The 16,030-nt window shown below is 36.1% G+C and overlaps 1 protein-coding gene across 1 annotated transcript; it reads right to left on the reverse strand.

The window, feature by feature from the left end:
- Positions 1 to 13,941: 13,941 nt before the first annotated feature.
- On the reverse strand, positions 13,942 to 15,627 carry LOC105626346. The gene has a single exon (XM_012207647.1). It carries the CDS (start codon positions 15,625 to 15,627, stop codon positions 13,942 to 13,944), a length of 1,686 nt encoding a protein of 561 aa, XP_012063037.1.
- Between the last annotated feature and the right edge of the window lie 403 nt (positions 15,628 to 16,030).

The following is a 16,030-nucleotide window of genomic DNA, read 5'->3' on the forward strand; positions in this document are numbered from 1 at the left end:
GTTTTATTTGAATGTTACGCAACCCGTTCGAGATGCGTGTTTGCAAATTGTTTTTCTATTATGTTGTCTGACGTCATTCGTTCTGAAAAAAAAAATGCACATTATTATTGCGTTGACCTCAATTAGAACTATTAGAAGAGAATTATCATAGTTGATGACATAACTGACGCTATTTTTTTTATCGATCATATCTATATAAGAGAACTTGTACATAATGATTATTTGTACTTGCTTGTTTTAACAACCTTGTGGACGTTAGTCAAGGTTTCTTGAATGACCCGAATACGATATTAATAATATCAAAGAAAAAGTTCTTAGGGACTATACACACGCATAAATCCTTCGGGATTTCTAGTATTCACAGTATTCATTATCGCAGTTACGTCGTGGTGCGTTAAATTTATGCGAGCACTAGGCGATGCGTGAATAATTAAAATCGCCCAGACAGGATCGGGTTAACCTCGATACTTCTACAGATACGGGCGAGCAACGGTAAAAGTGATCAGAGATCAGGACAAAAGGAAAATGTGAATAATAAGCTTGTGATCATCGATGCGAAACAGATGAAATGGTTGATCGCGGTAGCAGCGGCGTTTTGAGTGAAATGTGTTTGCATCGCGATATCGCGATTATGCAAAAGTTAGGAATGATGTACTAGTCAATGTATTAAGTGATGAAAGTTTTTATTATTACACATGTAAGTGCAAATTGGAGTATTTTATTTCTTTGTGTTGAATTAATAGCAAAGTCATTGTCCCGTAAACTAGAAATCGTAAAAAATGTTATTCACGAAAAAAAAAAAAATAATATATATATATATATATATATGAAAAATTGCGTGTTTATCCTTTGCCACGGATTTCACCGGTAATTGAAACTGTACGCATTTCTTCATTAAAATAGTACACTGTTTTTTTTTTAATAACTTTCGAGAAAACGGTGCTGTTGTCCAAGTGCGAAGCCAGTTTCTACGAATTTACAAAATATATAATTTTTAAAGTGATTTTCTTTTTAAGGAAGAACATAATAATAAATATATTTTGCCAAATTTCACAATTAAAATTATATTTTTTAAAACCAAAAATTTTAACTATGTTTAGACTTTACATATAAAAATATTATATTAAGCGCCAAGATCTAGCCTCAATTGTATTGATATTTTCTTTACATTTGGTTCAAAAAATTTAATTTTTATAAATTTACTTAAAATTAAATTAACATTTAATGATTTAATACAGTACACAATGTAATTAATACATAATTAATACAATTTAATACAATTTTTAATAAATTAAATATATTTGCATTTAACACATAAAAAATTAACATTTGATATACTTATGTAAAAATTACAAATTATAAATTTCATATTACTAAAAAGATATACTTTTGCGATGAAAATATCGCATATACAAGCTAGATGTTGCGCGATGTCTGTACGACTGCTCACAGTTAGGCTTTACAGTTATGGACCAGCTGGATGGTGGCGGTAGCCTGGTCCAGCCGGTAGCCGAAAGGTGTCAATGTTGAAGACTGGGCTCTAAGACTGGGCTCTTACGCACGCAATCTGGAATAACTGTCAATGCGTACCCCTCTCGTGAATCTAAACGCGTGCTGACCTCACCGTTCGCACGATCGTTATATGAATCGTTATGGAATCTATTGCTAAACACTCAAGTAACAACAATCACGATAACATCAAAATGACGTCGAATGACGTCAAAATGATGTCGTTTTGACGTCATTTTCATGTTGTCATGACTTGTTGCTTGGGCAGTGCTGTAATTACGATTGGTTACGGTTGATTGGAGCAACGGTATCGACGGTATTAAAAAAAAATAAAATAGAAATTATGTCACGATAATCATTGATAAGAATAATTAACAAAATGATTAACAGAGCTTGCAGTCGCATGCATCTTGTTTAATCGAAACGGAAGTTTTCTCTCCGTGCTCTACTCATCGCAAATAGCTTTCTGACATTCAATTTCCGCTTTATATGGCATAAAATGTGCGTTGCCACTCATTATTTCGTGAGATCGCAAGGAGACTGCCTCCTTACTCATTGCCTGAAGCCGACCCTAAATAATCACCGCAGGTGAGCTTGACCGGCGACCCAGTTTTTAGTTTGCACGCTATCATAATCACTGCAGCAGCACGAATCTACTTGATTGACGTTATTAACAGTTTATGACTACGCATTGAGTTAGGATGACGTTTGAAAAATTAGATAATAATTATTAAACGCCGCGTGAGGATGCGAGATTTGCAGGCAGAAATGTTGGCGGAATCGCAGTGTGGACGGGAAATCGCAAGAAATAAAATCTTATCATTTTCATCTGCCGAAGAGATATGTCAATCCGTTTTTCTCGAGACTCGAGAGCAGTTCCTTGTTTTCATAACTGTCGAAGCGTTTGCGACACGTTTAAGGCAACGGTATTAAGGTCGGTGAACAGATTACGGCATTACGTGTTCGTCGTAGATGAGAGCTGGTTGATATATGCGCTCGACTTTGATGCGTGTGCGTTGTTCAACTTGCAATTACCAGATTCACGGTTCGTTTCCCGCCTGCATCTGCTTTAATGGATACTGAACCGGCCGATAATCACATGCGTGAGACATACATCTTGGTACATCATCGCTTCGATCGCCAAAGGATCATTTTCTTAGCGGTTTTAAGAGGCACGACGGAATTTTTTTTCCAGGAATTTTAGAAACTCAGTAATTATCGAGCGCAACTGGGGATTTCATTTATTCGGGACACGCATATAGCGGTTGTTGATGATAAAATATTGACGATAAAATTTTAATCGAAGACCGAATTTTATAATCGTGTTCCGTCACCCATAATAATTCGATTCACAATTCATCACAGTTCATTGTTAAGTTGAAATTAAGATTTATACATTCACAAGGTATTGTTACGTGTCATATTATTTAGATATTTAGAGTGAAAATAAGATTTATCTTTCTTTTTGTGAAAAATTCAGCATATTTATGTCACAACGTCATTAATCATTCGAATATACCTGTTTGCTCCTTATCAATCATCACGTGTGCTCCAAGATGCTCAACCGTCCGATAGCGTCACCGTCCTTAGCACTGGTCTCAATCGTTTGCACTGTCATATCACCATCAAGTACAGAAATCACGAGAATTAGCGATACGAGATCATTCACGAGAACATGCTGCACCACGATAAGCTTCACTCATAATCGCTCGTCAATCCATCTTCTTTGACTTTGGATGATCTTTGACGAGGATCCTCCTCCTTACATTCGGCGACCTTGGCCGCGGCGAGTCGATCTGGATGACCGTCGACGTGAAACTGCCGGGGATGTTCTGCAGAAGAGGCTTGAGTTCCTCTAGCTAGTGAGTCGGCGCCTTCGCGCCGCGGAACGAAGGAGAAGGATGAAGATCGACGAAGAGAGAAAGAGAGAAAGAGAAAGAGAAGCAGGAGACCTTCTCCCGATGTGCTCTCGGCCAACACCGGTTAACTCTCTCGTTGGATGTCCGGAAATCTCACTAATGATCCTACTGATAAAATAGACTGACACGCCCACGATATTGTACTTTTACCGGATAAGACGCTTTCTTCCCTCGCCATTACATCCTCTATTATCTAAAGAGGTGTAGCTTCACGGAGAAATTTTTGCTCGTCGTTTTAAAGAGGCATTTAATTTATCTAGGTACCTTGATTTTGGAATAATTTTGTATTTTGGAATAATTAAATTGAAATTGATTACACACTATAAAAAATATACTGAATTTTCAATAATAAATATTTGTTTGAATAGTACTAATTGAATATTTACTAAATGTAAACTTATATTTGTACATTTATAGCAAGAACCATTAATTTGATCATCTCTTTTTTATTATGTTTTTATAATGTTTATTTACTGTAAGTGAATAGGTAAATGTTAAGTATACTATTGAAAAAATATGTATTAAGATTTAATAAATTTTTTCTCAGTATAATAAGAATATAACAGATAATCTTATTTTTCTTCTTCATCCACAGCACGTTCTTTGCAGATTTTTTAAAATATTTCTAGTACGAAATTCTATTTTAATTGACCAAACATTTTCCGATCGCAAATGTTTATTTAATTTTATCATAATTTCTTTATTTTACTTGCATGTGACAATCGATTTTTAATTATTCTCTTGAGCGTGTATGTCTTCTTTTTTATTCGCGAAAACAAGTAATAAAAATGATAAATATTAGCTATAAAAAATCTTTTTTGAAATAAATAAGACAAAACGTATATAATAAGATAATTGAAAAATCGGCAATTTTATATGTACAATATTATATATCGCGTGTGTATCGACTGACCGATATTCGACTGGTTCGACTGGATTTCGAGATGGGTTAGGTCGAATGAGAGAACTGGTAAGCCAACGCAAGAGAGAATTTCACCGAAAGCGGAAGAGCGAGAGAGAAAGAAATTCATAATCAAATCGATGAGTAATCGGGTGAACCGTATGGCATCGTCTCGATCTTCTCATTACCGCCATTGGAAGCCGGTACGCTCACCGCGGTAACGTCGTAACCGGTAACGGTATCGTACTTCGATGTTCACCGGATGGCCGCACCAATGTGAGAGTACTGTTATTCCAACTATGCAGGCTCCATGTATTCCCTCTCTATCTATACCACTTCCGTCTCGCTCTTTCATACAATTCCGCGACATACGTCCGGCTCGGTGTTACCGTTCACATCTATCGATCCAATTTCTTTCTTTTTTCGGACGAGATTTTCGCTCCCGTTTCTCCGAGTGAATGAATGAATAAATAATAAATAATAAAACAATTATTGCGAAATTCATTACATATCACAATTTAAGTTACTTTTAAAATTAGACAATCAGGTTAATGTAACGGTTAAATGCCGAAATATGAAAACGGTAAGTTTGTTAGTAATAGCATATTTCCACAGAGAAAAATAATTGGCGCAATCAGGTAAAGTGACCAAGTTACGCGTAATTTCTGGTCGCAATTTACTTTCATTTGCGTATTGTTAGTAGCTGCAACGCCCGTGGATGAGCACGTTGCTAACATTAACTTTTAACTAACGACGAGAAAGTCAAACTTCATAGATATTATATATACGTTTAAATTATACATTATCTTTCTTTTATCCGCAATACAAAATTGTAGGCTAAAGCACTCGTGCATCGATGATTACGGTGCTTTTTAATGCGAGCTATATTTTTCATTGAAATCTTTGTTTACTGGGTTAATTGTATCATTAATAAAACATAGAAATAACTGTTAAAGCTGTTATATATTTTAATAAAGATTATAACTATTTGCGCGTTAGTCTTAAAGAGAATCGTGTCGCATCTAGAAGAACTCGTAAAATAAGCATGGTATTTCCATCTAGAATCGATGAAGACCCGTTATAGATAAAGTTAGCATAATAACTGCCGGTTTTATGCATCACGCAATTACTGACTACGTCTCTAAGGTATCGTTTATTGGTCAACGGCAGGTGGTATATGCCTCGCAGTCACAGAATGTTTTGCCTTAGCGGGAGGTTATAGCGACTGCCAATTCCTTACGAAGGCAATTTCGCATCTGTTATGTTTATCCTTTGAAAATCATTGCGGATGCTGCACTTAAGTCGTAAGATATCTCCGATTAGGCGGCATGCTGCTGTAATGCCGTTGCACCGCTATTTCGCGGGGTCCAGTTCATCAATCCAGTTGTTGTGATCCGTTCCATATCTGTCTGTCTTGTTTCTTGTTATACATATGCATGAATCGACATATAAAATTGGTTAAATATTTAATGAGAAGTATTTCTTAAGAGAATATAGGAAGTTAGTCAAATGAGAATTCGGTGCGGTACTTAATGCAATCATTGATTATATGAATATATAAATTATATTTGCTTGCTGTACACTCGAACGTTTTGATCATTTCTTGGGATTATCTTCAGAGAGATCAACGAAGAAAGATAAAGTTTCCACCTTTCTGCGTATCAGACAAGTCCCTACTAATTTTTAACATTTCATAGGCGTCTGTTATTCCATTATAATCATCACCGGATGGTGAAATATTTGGAAATACGCAGCTGAGGAACTTGTCTGATACGCAGGATGGTGGAAACTTTCTTCGTTCGTCGTACCGAACTCTCATTTGTCTAACTTCCTATATTATTTTAATTTCAAGAATCCATAACTAACATTTCTTATTTGTTAAGAGAATTTTGATTTTTGAATCAAGAAAGAATGAGGTATTAATTATTTGTAATTTATAATCAATTTACTTTCGAGTAAATGTTCCTAATTAATAAATTGCGTTCAGTCATGATATCATAATATCCTTGTATTTTTAATTTTAATATGCACATAAAATCAGTGGAGGTCTCTGCAGTATGTAATTGTATAAAACTTTTAAAATCACTTAGAAGGATTCATAAGATATTTCCCAGGCGGAAGTATTGGTACTTATCGATTTATCACGCAGACAGACTTTGCAGCTGCTGCCTCTTTTCTAAACACGAAGTTCCGTGTTTAAATGCCGTTTCTCCATTAGCTAATTGCGAAATCTCCCATAATTCACAATTATACATTTATTATTTTATAATACGAAACTACATTTAAAAAGTTTTTTTTTATTTACGACAGGAAATGACTTTTTTCTTTGTTGTTAGAAATCGGATGAAAATATGCGTGTTTTGAAAGTATTGAATGAAACATTGTTTTACTCAAATAATCACATATTTTTATACAAATTGCAATATATTTAAAAGTCAAACTTCAAATATGGAAAAATAAAAATAAAAAATATGTTTAATTAAGAAATATTATAAAAAACTTAGAATAAAATATTTTTATTATCTATTTTCAAAGTTTGATAAAAAAAAATAATCTTCTATCAAGATAGCTGGCCGCAGTCGGTCATACTTGTGATATATGTATATCACTCATTAAAATCACCAAACATACCATCTCTGAGCAGTGTAACCGCTGACATCTACCGGCGCGATGAGTATAACAAGATATTTCTTCTTTGTAGAAAGTAAATCAGGTTTCAGGCTACTCAAACAGGGCCACCAGACATTATTTCGGATGCGGCTGGTATATTAATTCATTCACCATATCATCAATGTAATTGCCTCATGGGCGGTCACCTGTACTTTTCTCGTTAACCATGTATTCTCAATTTTTCTGTACTTACTTTACATCAGCTCTGTTCCCTTCCTCGTCGATACAGCACCCTTTCGCGACCCTGTTCACACGTTATTCATACTCCAGATTCGTGGCCACAGTCGTTGTAATGTGCGTGATGCAATTACACAGTCTGCTTCCGTCGAAAAGGAACGTTCGATGGACCCATTGTCATCGGTCGAGACAAAAAGAAATAAAGAAGAGTAAGGCAAGACTATAACTACGGACTTGAATAACAAATGAACTTTGCACTAATCTTATGTGAATGATAAAAAGATTACATTCAATGCTCTTTTTACTGACACACCTTGCTAAGCTATTTCGATTGCTAAAGCTATATTATTACTATGCGTGAGTTAACATATTTTTCATATCATCTAAAATAAAAAAAACATAAAAAATATTAATTAAGTGAGTACCCGGCAGGTGGTATCGGAAATAGCAATCGGTTATTGTAATTGACATATATACGCCAACTACTTTGCGATTAACGTCCGTTATATCTCGCCATCTGCATTGTAAAGATTGTTAAGAATTAATTTTGCACGAGATATTAAAGTGCAATAATAATCGTTCGACGGAGGTTGGACAAATCGCGATTGACGTAGCCTGGATTATTAAAACTAATTTCGTCTTTGACCTGATTTCTTTACGCCCGTACGCCCGTACAAGCGAACACGGCTAACTGTAAATCGCAGAACCACCTAACTGTATTTCGAGCTTTTAGTTCGCGCGGTTACGTTACATTATTACAGGAATTTGAGAATGTTAAGGTCGATATTGCTAATCAACGATCCGTAAAGACTATTGGATGTAGCACGCTATTTAATATTAAAATTCGTATTAAGACCGAATCGCGAAATTTCGCTGATAGCTGGAACGAGTTGCTCTCATACTGTATTCTCGTTATCGTGCTTCTTCGATGAATATTATTACTATTTTATTCCATTCGCATCACAAGTTAGTTTTTATTTATTGTATTATTTATTTTGAAATAGTATAGCGTAACAATAGTATAGCGTAAATATTTCTGAAATTTTATCAAGTAATTTCGATAATCTCATTTATCGTTTTCAAAATAATGCTTTGGATTGTGATGTGAGGATTCAGAATGAAGGGCATTTTATTATTAGTTTATGATGTTTAGTTAATGATATTTATTTGTTGCGACAAAACGCATATACATTATATTCACATTATTTCTCTATTTATGATATTAGCGTACGTATGTACGTACACATGGAAATTTACTCAGCGATGTACTTTCGTCGCAAAGAAAAAGCGCGGCTTTTTTACGCAACGTCGCGTATCTTCGCATTTTCTCTTCAGTGGAAGCTAATTCTATCCTCATTCCTCACCATTCGCCGCCTTCCGCGTGTACGTATCATATATGCAGTTATCTATATATGCAGTTATAAACGTAATGAGTCTTCTTTCACATTCTCGATGGCACATTCCTATCAGTGCTCGTTTCAGACGCGAGGGTTAATAATTAATGACAGGCGTCTTACGTGCACGACGCAATCGGCTTCAAATCAACTATTCGCATCCAATAGCACACAAATACATATACATACACGCACACACACACACACACACATACACGCATATACACGCACACACGCACATACACGCGTGCATATACATTAATTATGGTGTTATTGATTGTCGTACAATAAAGTAGCGACTTGTGTCTTACCACATGAAGCAACTATGCAGTTTCTCACTGTGGAAAGCTGCAAGGTCGTGGAGTAGTACATCGGCATCCGGATGCCATTAGCGCATTCCTTTGAATGCATTTCGTTCCCTTCATTTTGCACCGCTCTTCCGGCGGTTGTTATACTCGTACACCGGCTACCAACCGACGGAAGAGTGATAAAAGAGAAAGAGAAAGAGAAGAATGAGGCACTCTATTCTCGGACACGCTTGTACCGCTATACGTGTCCTCTTACGCGATCGACTGGTAACGACTCGTCACGCACGTTTTATTGTTTAAAGCCTAGACTTGATGAAGTAAGATATACACGGAAAAAATGATTTTGTTAAAGTATTTAAAAATTTAATTAGACAAGAATCTGAAAATAATTTTATTGGATCATTAAAATAATTATGTAACAATCAGTTTAAGCATAATTATTTAAATGGTTTAATAAAATTATTTTTAGGTCTATATATTTTTTTCTAAATATGTACTTCAGCAAAATCATCTTTTTGTGTGGAATTACGCAAATAACAATGTAAATGGACGATAGAATAAAAAATAAAAAATAACGAAGAATAAAGAAATAAATCATTATTTACGGTTGAATAATGCATTATTTCTTAAAATTTCCTTCTGTATTTGTGACTTTCATTGTGATTTTTAAGCCAGCCTTCGGAGCCAGTTATTCCATTTACCATACGATAAACGTAAACCACAGATGCGTTTTAATATATTATGCGGTTAATATAATCGTTACATCAAGTTTATATATTTGGCATACTATCAGAAAAAAAGAATCAAATGAAAGACGGTATACATTTGTCTAAATGTGATTAAATCGATAAAAAAATTTACAGTTGTAATATCGGAGTGCCATAGCTATACTGCTCATAGCATTTATGCTATGATTGCGTCGTTACATTTTATAATTATGAGTTATAATTGCAAATTATAAATAGCTATTGCCGCGTCTCACATTTGACATTTCATTATTCTATACATTCAAGTATAATGGCTTCATCTTGGCGAGAAAACGCTAGAATAAACAAACTTGAAAACCGTTTTGATGCTTCGAGCTCGGGAAAATGTTCGAAAGAGAAAAATTATAAGATCCTTTAGATTCTTTTCCCTCTAGTAATAATTATGTTTTCTGTATAGTCATATCAGTGTGAAAGAGAAAAGAATCTGAAAAGTCTTTTACTACCGCACTTTTTTTTTCAAGCTAACTTTTCACTTTGTGTCAAATAGATATATCGCTTAACACTTTTCACTGACATTGCATTTTCTTTTCATTTTTTGAGGAGGGAAATTCGTTATAGTCTAATAATTCAGTAATTTTTCTTTCGAACATGTAAAGCATTCGGAGCGCCGACTTTCTTTGAGAATATCTAAGATTTTATATCCAGCTTTCGACTCGTTCGAAACAATGAACACTAAAAAACCCTTTTATTAACGGGAGAGAAAGAACGCGCTCCACTTAAGCTACCAATCAAAGTAATTTGCATTCCACCAGTTGTTTGTTACAATCCTGAAACTAGAGTATCGCGTACGATGGTTGGCGGTTAACCCTGAAAATTATATGGGAGAACGGAATGTGGCCGGCAACGGAGAAGTTCGCGTGCATAGTACATATAATGCACCGTAAGTGAAATAACGCGTTTCGTATTCGAACAACCGTGATGCTTGGCATCAAAATTCGTTCTTTAAAAAGTTTCAGTAAAACAGTCTGAATTCTATCAGTCGGATCATTTTACTGAAATATAACGTTTCAATAAAATGGATTTCCTGTCAAAACATTTATAAACATGTATATTCTCATATCTCTGTTATACATATTTCAAATAAAAGCAAGACATTCTCAAGACGTTTCTGCGTGACGCTTAATGGCATGCTCACTTAATTAACTTTGACTGGCTTATTTGGTAAATACACACATATGTATACTTCTGTATTCGTATGTATATATTCGCACTTTTATGATGCGGTCCGCTCATAAATATTGTACACTCACTTTCTACTTCAATAATATATTACAATAGCTGCAGCAACAATCTTCGCAATAGTCAATGTATAGTTTCATTTTATCAGACGTCGTGAAATATTTGACAGAAAAATAAAGAAGAAAAATAAAGAAAAGAGAGAATTATATATGCTCGCGCGTTGCAGCCTTGGCGTAAAAATGACATGATAACAATAGTCAGTGACTAATACGTGTGCATCCATATGCACAACCGATAATAATTAGGCGTAGAATTCTCTTTTTTTTTGTTCTGTGCATTTATCTAAATGTCTTTTTCTTTCTTTTTTTTTTTTTTTCATTTGAATGAAGAGAAAATTTAATCTGGCATTTAATCTTTTAATATGCATATTGGTGATATGACTTGCGGTTTTTTTTCATCGGTGAGATCTTAGGAAAGGATCACTTCGGAGAAAAAGGCATTACCTGTCGTTTCCAGATTTAAATAATACTTCTGTCACGAACAAGTCATGCGGTGACGCATTAACGATGTTTACGTGTCGCCGCAACTTTCTGTTCGAAGTTATACATCGATTAAGCAGAGATGTCACCTTCTACAAACATGTTGTTGCTTATAATTCCGATATTTACATATTGAATAGCTTTGCATATTATTTTTCTATTCGAATATTAATTTAGCAAATAGCATGGCAATTATGTAAAGCTTCTAATGAAAGTGCAGAGTTGTCACGCGCGCACACACACACACGCACACACGCACGCACATATATACATATATAAGATTATGTTTATTTTGTATTATTCCACGTATAAATGTTTTGAAGTAACTTCCAGTAATAAAATTTTAATTAAATAAAATTTTTTATTTACATAAATAAATTATTCTCTTTCCATTCGTAGACATCTCTTGTAGACATTTTTCTACATAATATCTCAATCATTATAACGTTCGGAGAAATTTGTTGCGAAAGGTGAAGCTTTTTTTATAGTTCATAATTGATGACGCGTTTGATGACGTGCCAATCGAGAGAGAAACCTCTGAACGGCATTTGAGCAGCTACATTCCAGTTGCGTAATAACGAATAATTATTCTTACGCAGTTCTCGATCTAATTACTGAATACTGATATGAACATGAATCATTCAGGATCTTCACAACTAATAAATGGCAGCTCGCCATATATTTGTATTTGTTTCGAACATGACATATAAAATTGAAAGAATTGAAATTACGATTGATAAAATTTAAACGACTTTCGAGGATTCGCAGGCGACACGTCGAGATCGTTTACGTAACTGCATCACGATGAAGTAAGTGAGAGTGTTAATTATAGCGACTGAGCGATTAAGATCTCCACCGTGATCATCAGCACTGACATCTACGCAAAATCATCTCGGGTCGTTAGATATTTTTAATCGATGAGGACATATATATCATTATAATCTACAGAGAATTAACATCTTTTATAATATGATATCTGTTATCTTCTTGTCTTTAAAAATTTCTCTTTAAAATAATTGCTTTCAACCAGAAATGTCGCGGATAATCTTATCTTTGAATAATAAAAATCTATTTAAGTAATATGATAATAAGTAATATGATTTTATTTGAGTATACATATATTTACGTATAATTGGCGAGATCCTTCGAGCATTAAAAAATGTCCTTTAATTTCGAACGAGAACATTTCCTTTTGCGTTTAAGCTTTTGCTTACGACATCAGTACTAATGTGCTGCGATAAAACAAGCGCGTGGCCGCAAAGTGTCATAACCAAGGACGCTTTTCTCGGTCAGCGACTAATATACGCGACTCGCGTATTCTTCGCAATTGCAAATATCGAGACTTTTGATTAGACTTTTTTATTTGCTTTTTATGTAATGCCATTATCTTGCTTTTTTCCACGAGTTACATAAATTGCACAGATGTTATATGTGTAACCAATCAATTTCTCATCAATTATATTTCTTTAAAGTGCTGTTTAAAAGATATAATACTTTATTTAATTATATAAAAGAAAGATACTAAAAGTTCATTGAAATTTTGATATTTTCAAGATGTGTTGTATGTTCAAATATCCGAAAACTTTGAATGCGTCGATATTAAAATCTTAAATCTTTCATCTTATTTTCACAGAGAAAATATATATATATAGCAGTTTCGTTTTTCTCCATGCTTTACGCCTTCTAATGAGTTTCAGACAGACAGTAAAACTTTTCTAAGAGCCGACAATAATTACTACCTAATTAGTTTGTTCTGCGACAGAAAGGTCGTTGCGTTTCTCAGAGGATGTTATGTCATTGTGACATCTTGTTGATTTTTTGTTTTTATGTAAAATATATTAATCTGATTGAATTAGGAATTTTGATAGGTAATTATAATCAAACAAAACAAAAATATACTTTTGTCATCAAATTGAGTATGAATTATAACGTTATTGAATTAATTAAGAAGAGTAATTTAAAATATATTTGCTGCTATATAATACCGTTAAGTAAAACTTGCTACAAAGAGTCGGAATTGCAACGTTTTGCAATGCAGTCTTTTTCCACGTGACATGACAACGGAACGTGAAATCGCTCGTAACTGTAGTGCCGATGTTACGCTTGGGGAAGCAAGCTGCAAGAAGATGTTTGTTAACCCAGAACAAAGTCGCTATTGCATCAACGCGATCGACCGGAAAAAGCAGAATTCATTTTGAACAATTGTCTAGCCGTAACATCATTGATAAAAGAAGAGAGGATTGCACGAAGTTTTATCGATCGGATAATAGTTATTAATTATTCATTATATAATGTTTTCATTATTGGCAGCTGGATTGACGTTCAAAGACGCCATATTTATCTGTTATCATATATGTGCCTGTTTTAATATAGTGAAAAATATTAGCATATCATTAGTAACTGAATTTATGACCATGATGTCTCATAAAGAAGTTGAATATATCAATTTAACTATAAAAATACTTCGCACTCTTTAAAATATTTTCTTCTATAAAAAAATATCCAGAAATCGCTTTGAACCACCTAAAAAGCTTTAGACAGCAGGACACTGCAAGAGACTAGTCTCAAAGAAGTGATTCTAACGAGGTCTTGGCCTGGGCAACGGTTGAATCTGTTGCTGTTGATGATGATATCCTCCTCTCGAATTTGGAGGCTGTGTCCGTTCTGGTCCATCGTTGAGATTCAATCCGGCAACCAGTTGGGCGATCTCACGATCCTTCTTCTCCTCTTTTGGTAGCGCATTGCCGTTCTGCGCGCTGAAGCCCAAGGAGGCTAGACTGCCATGGCTTCTGCTACGATGTTCCGCTCGAATGCTGTAAGAAAAGGCTCTCTCGTTCAGGTGACCCTTCCGTCGATATATGCCGGTACCAAAGCGGGACTCGTTTTCCGGACTATCCGCCTGCCGAGCGATTTCCGGCGCGGTGAGATCCGCATGAGAAGCAGCTAACCTTCTAGATGTGCCCAAGGTGGAGTTATCCGCTTCCGGATGTCGTCTGCCTCTGTTTCCTGCGGTACCGTATGTAGCTGGTGAATAAATGGGTGCCGCGGTCGGCGGTACCACCGGTAAAGGAGCATAGACTGGGACTATTGGTGCTGCTGCCGGAATGGGTCTTAAACGTGGATGATGATGACTCTTTCGCGGTAAAGTGGCTGCTGGTACCAAATACATCGGCGCCGGTCTAGCCAAAGTACCGGCGACGGATCGACTGCTGGGTGGTAGTGGATGATGATGATAATGTTGCTGCCTGATAGGATGACCCAGAGTGTGATGTCCGTGGCCATTGGCGTACACGCCTTGATGTAGCTGATGATGGAGGAGCTGTTGTTGTTGTTGTTGCTGTTGCTGTTGCAATGTGTCCTCGTGCAATGAACGAGTCTTCATTTTTTTTAGCTTCTTATTAGCTTTTCTTCGCGCGGAAGAAGTTTCCTCCAGCAACAACGGTTGAGCGGGTGGGGGCGGGGGTGGTGGTGGCGGCGGTGGGGCAACCAACTGGCGTGGTCTGGATCCCTTCGTGCTTCGCAGGGTGCCCTGTTCCTGATAAAGACCATCGACTTCGTCGCGACCCCTAGCCCAAACTTTATGATTTTCGTCGCCATTATACAGACTGAAGTCGTCGGTCGAAGCTGTGTCTAAGCGAGTCGCTTGAGGACTATCTAGAGTGGTGCTCGAGCCGCCTAGAGTGTGATAGAGACTGTTATTCGATTGATGACCAGTCGCGACCCCGTTCGTCATCGCCGATGATGGTTCCAGGCCTTTCGCGTAGCTGCTATCGGCATAAGCATGGAAGCAACACCTTACCAAGGCGTTGGCCGCCATATCCCGTTTGCAGATGAACGCATGACACTCAAGAACTTTAATGCCGGTTGTTCTTCGTAGAACAGCGGCGAATAGGGGTGGATGATTCGCACTGGGCGTCCGCGCGAACGGCGAATCCAACGGCAGAAAACGTGTATTGGATGTATCTCCGTTTCCACCTTTGACATGTCTAACCGCCGCACAATAGTGAAGCGCTTCGATAGGGAAGAATCGCGTAATTTTTTTACGATGTTCGTCAACATTTTCCAAGAGTAAGCCATTGCTCCAAACACTTAGCCAGGAGTCAATTCCGCGCGCACCCAATGCACCCTGCTCGGGATAAAGTTCTCTCAGAGGCTCCTGAACGCCCAGGAGTCCCTCTTTGCTCGCATGAGGTACTGAACTACCCAAATAGAGTACTCTACAGCGACAATACGGTGTCGCCGTATCCTGATTAGCTCCCCTCATTTTTTTTATTCCGTTTAATTAACTTAGCGATCAGAAAGATTCAATCGAATTGAATTTCGTGACACAATTTGGAAACTTCGAACGCAATTAATATTCATTAATAATCAGAAAGCTATCTTTGACAATCTAGTTGCCGTAAAAAATCAAGAACTTTGGTTTAATTCGGTTTAATTCGGTTAATCTTATTAGATAATTACTTTTAATTTTCGAACAGAAATAAAATATTATCATATGCGAGTTAGTCGCTTATTTTATAATATGATATTAAAAATGATCTAGAATTATTCTAAACGAAGAAACCGGAGATTTCGACGCGTGGTATTACATATATTGCGTTTTATGAACGTCGATCTTCCCGATCGGCGACAGCGATATGATTTTTTTTCTTAGTTATAATATGATT

Source organism: Atta cephalotes (genome assembly GCF_000143395.1).
Source record: "Atta cephalotes unplaced genomic scaffold scaffold00005, whole genome shotgun sequence".
NCBI lineage: Eukaryota > Metazoa > Arthropoda > Insecta > Hymenoptera > Formicidae > Atta > Atta cephalotes.

Coding starts and splice junctions, on each gene's coding strand:
- LOC105626346 (XM_012207647.1), bottom strand. CDS start 15,627: ATGAGGGGAGCTAATCAGGATACGGCGACACCGTATTGTCGCTGTAGA.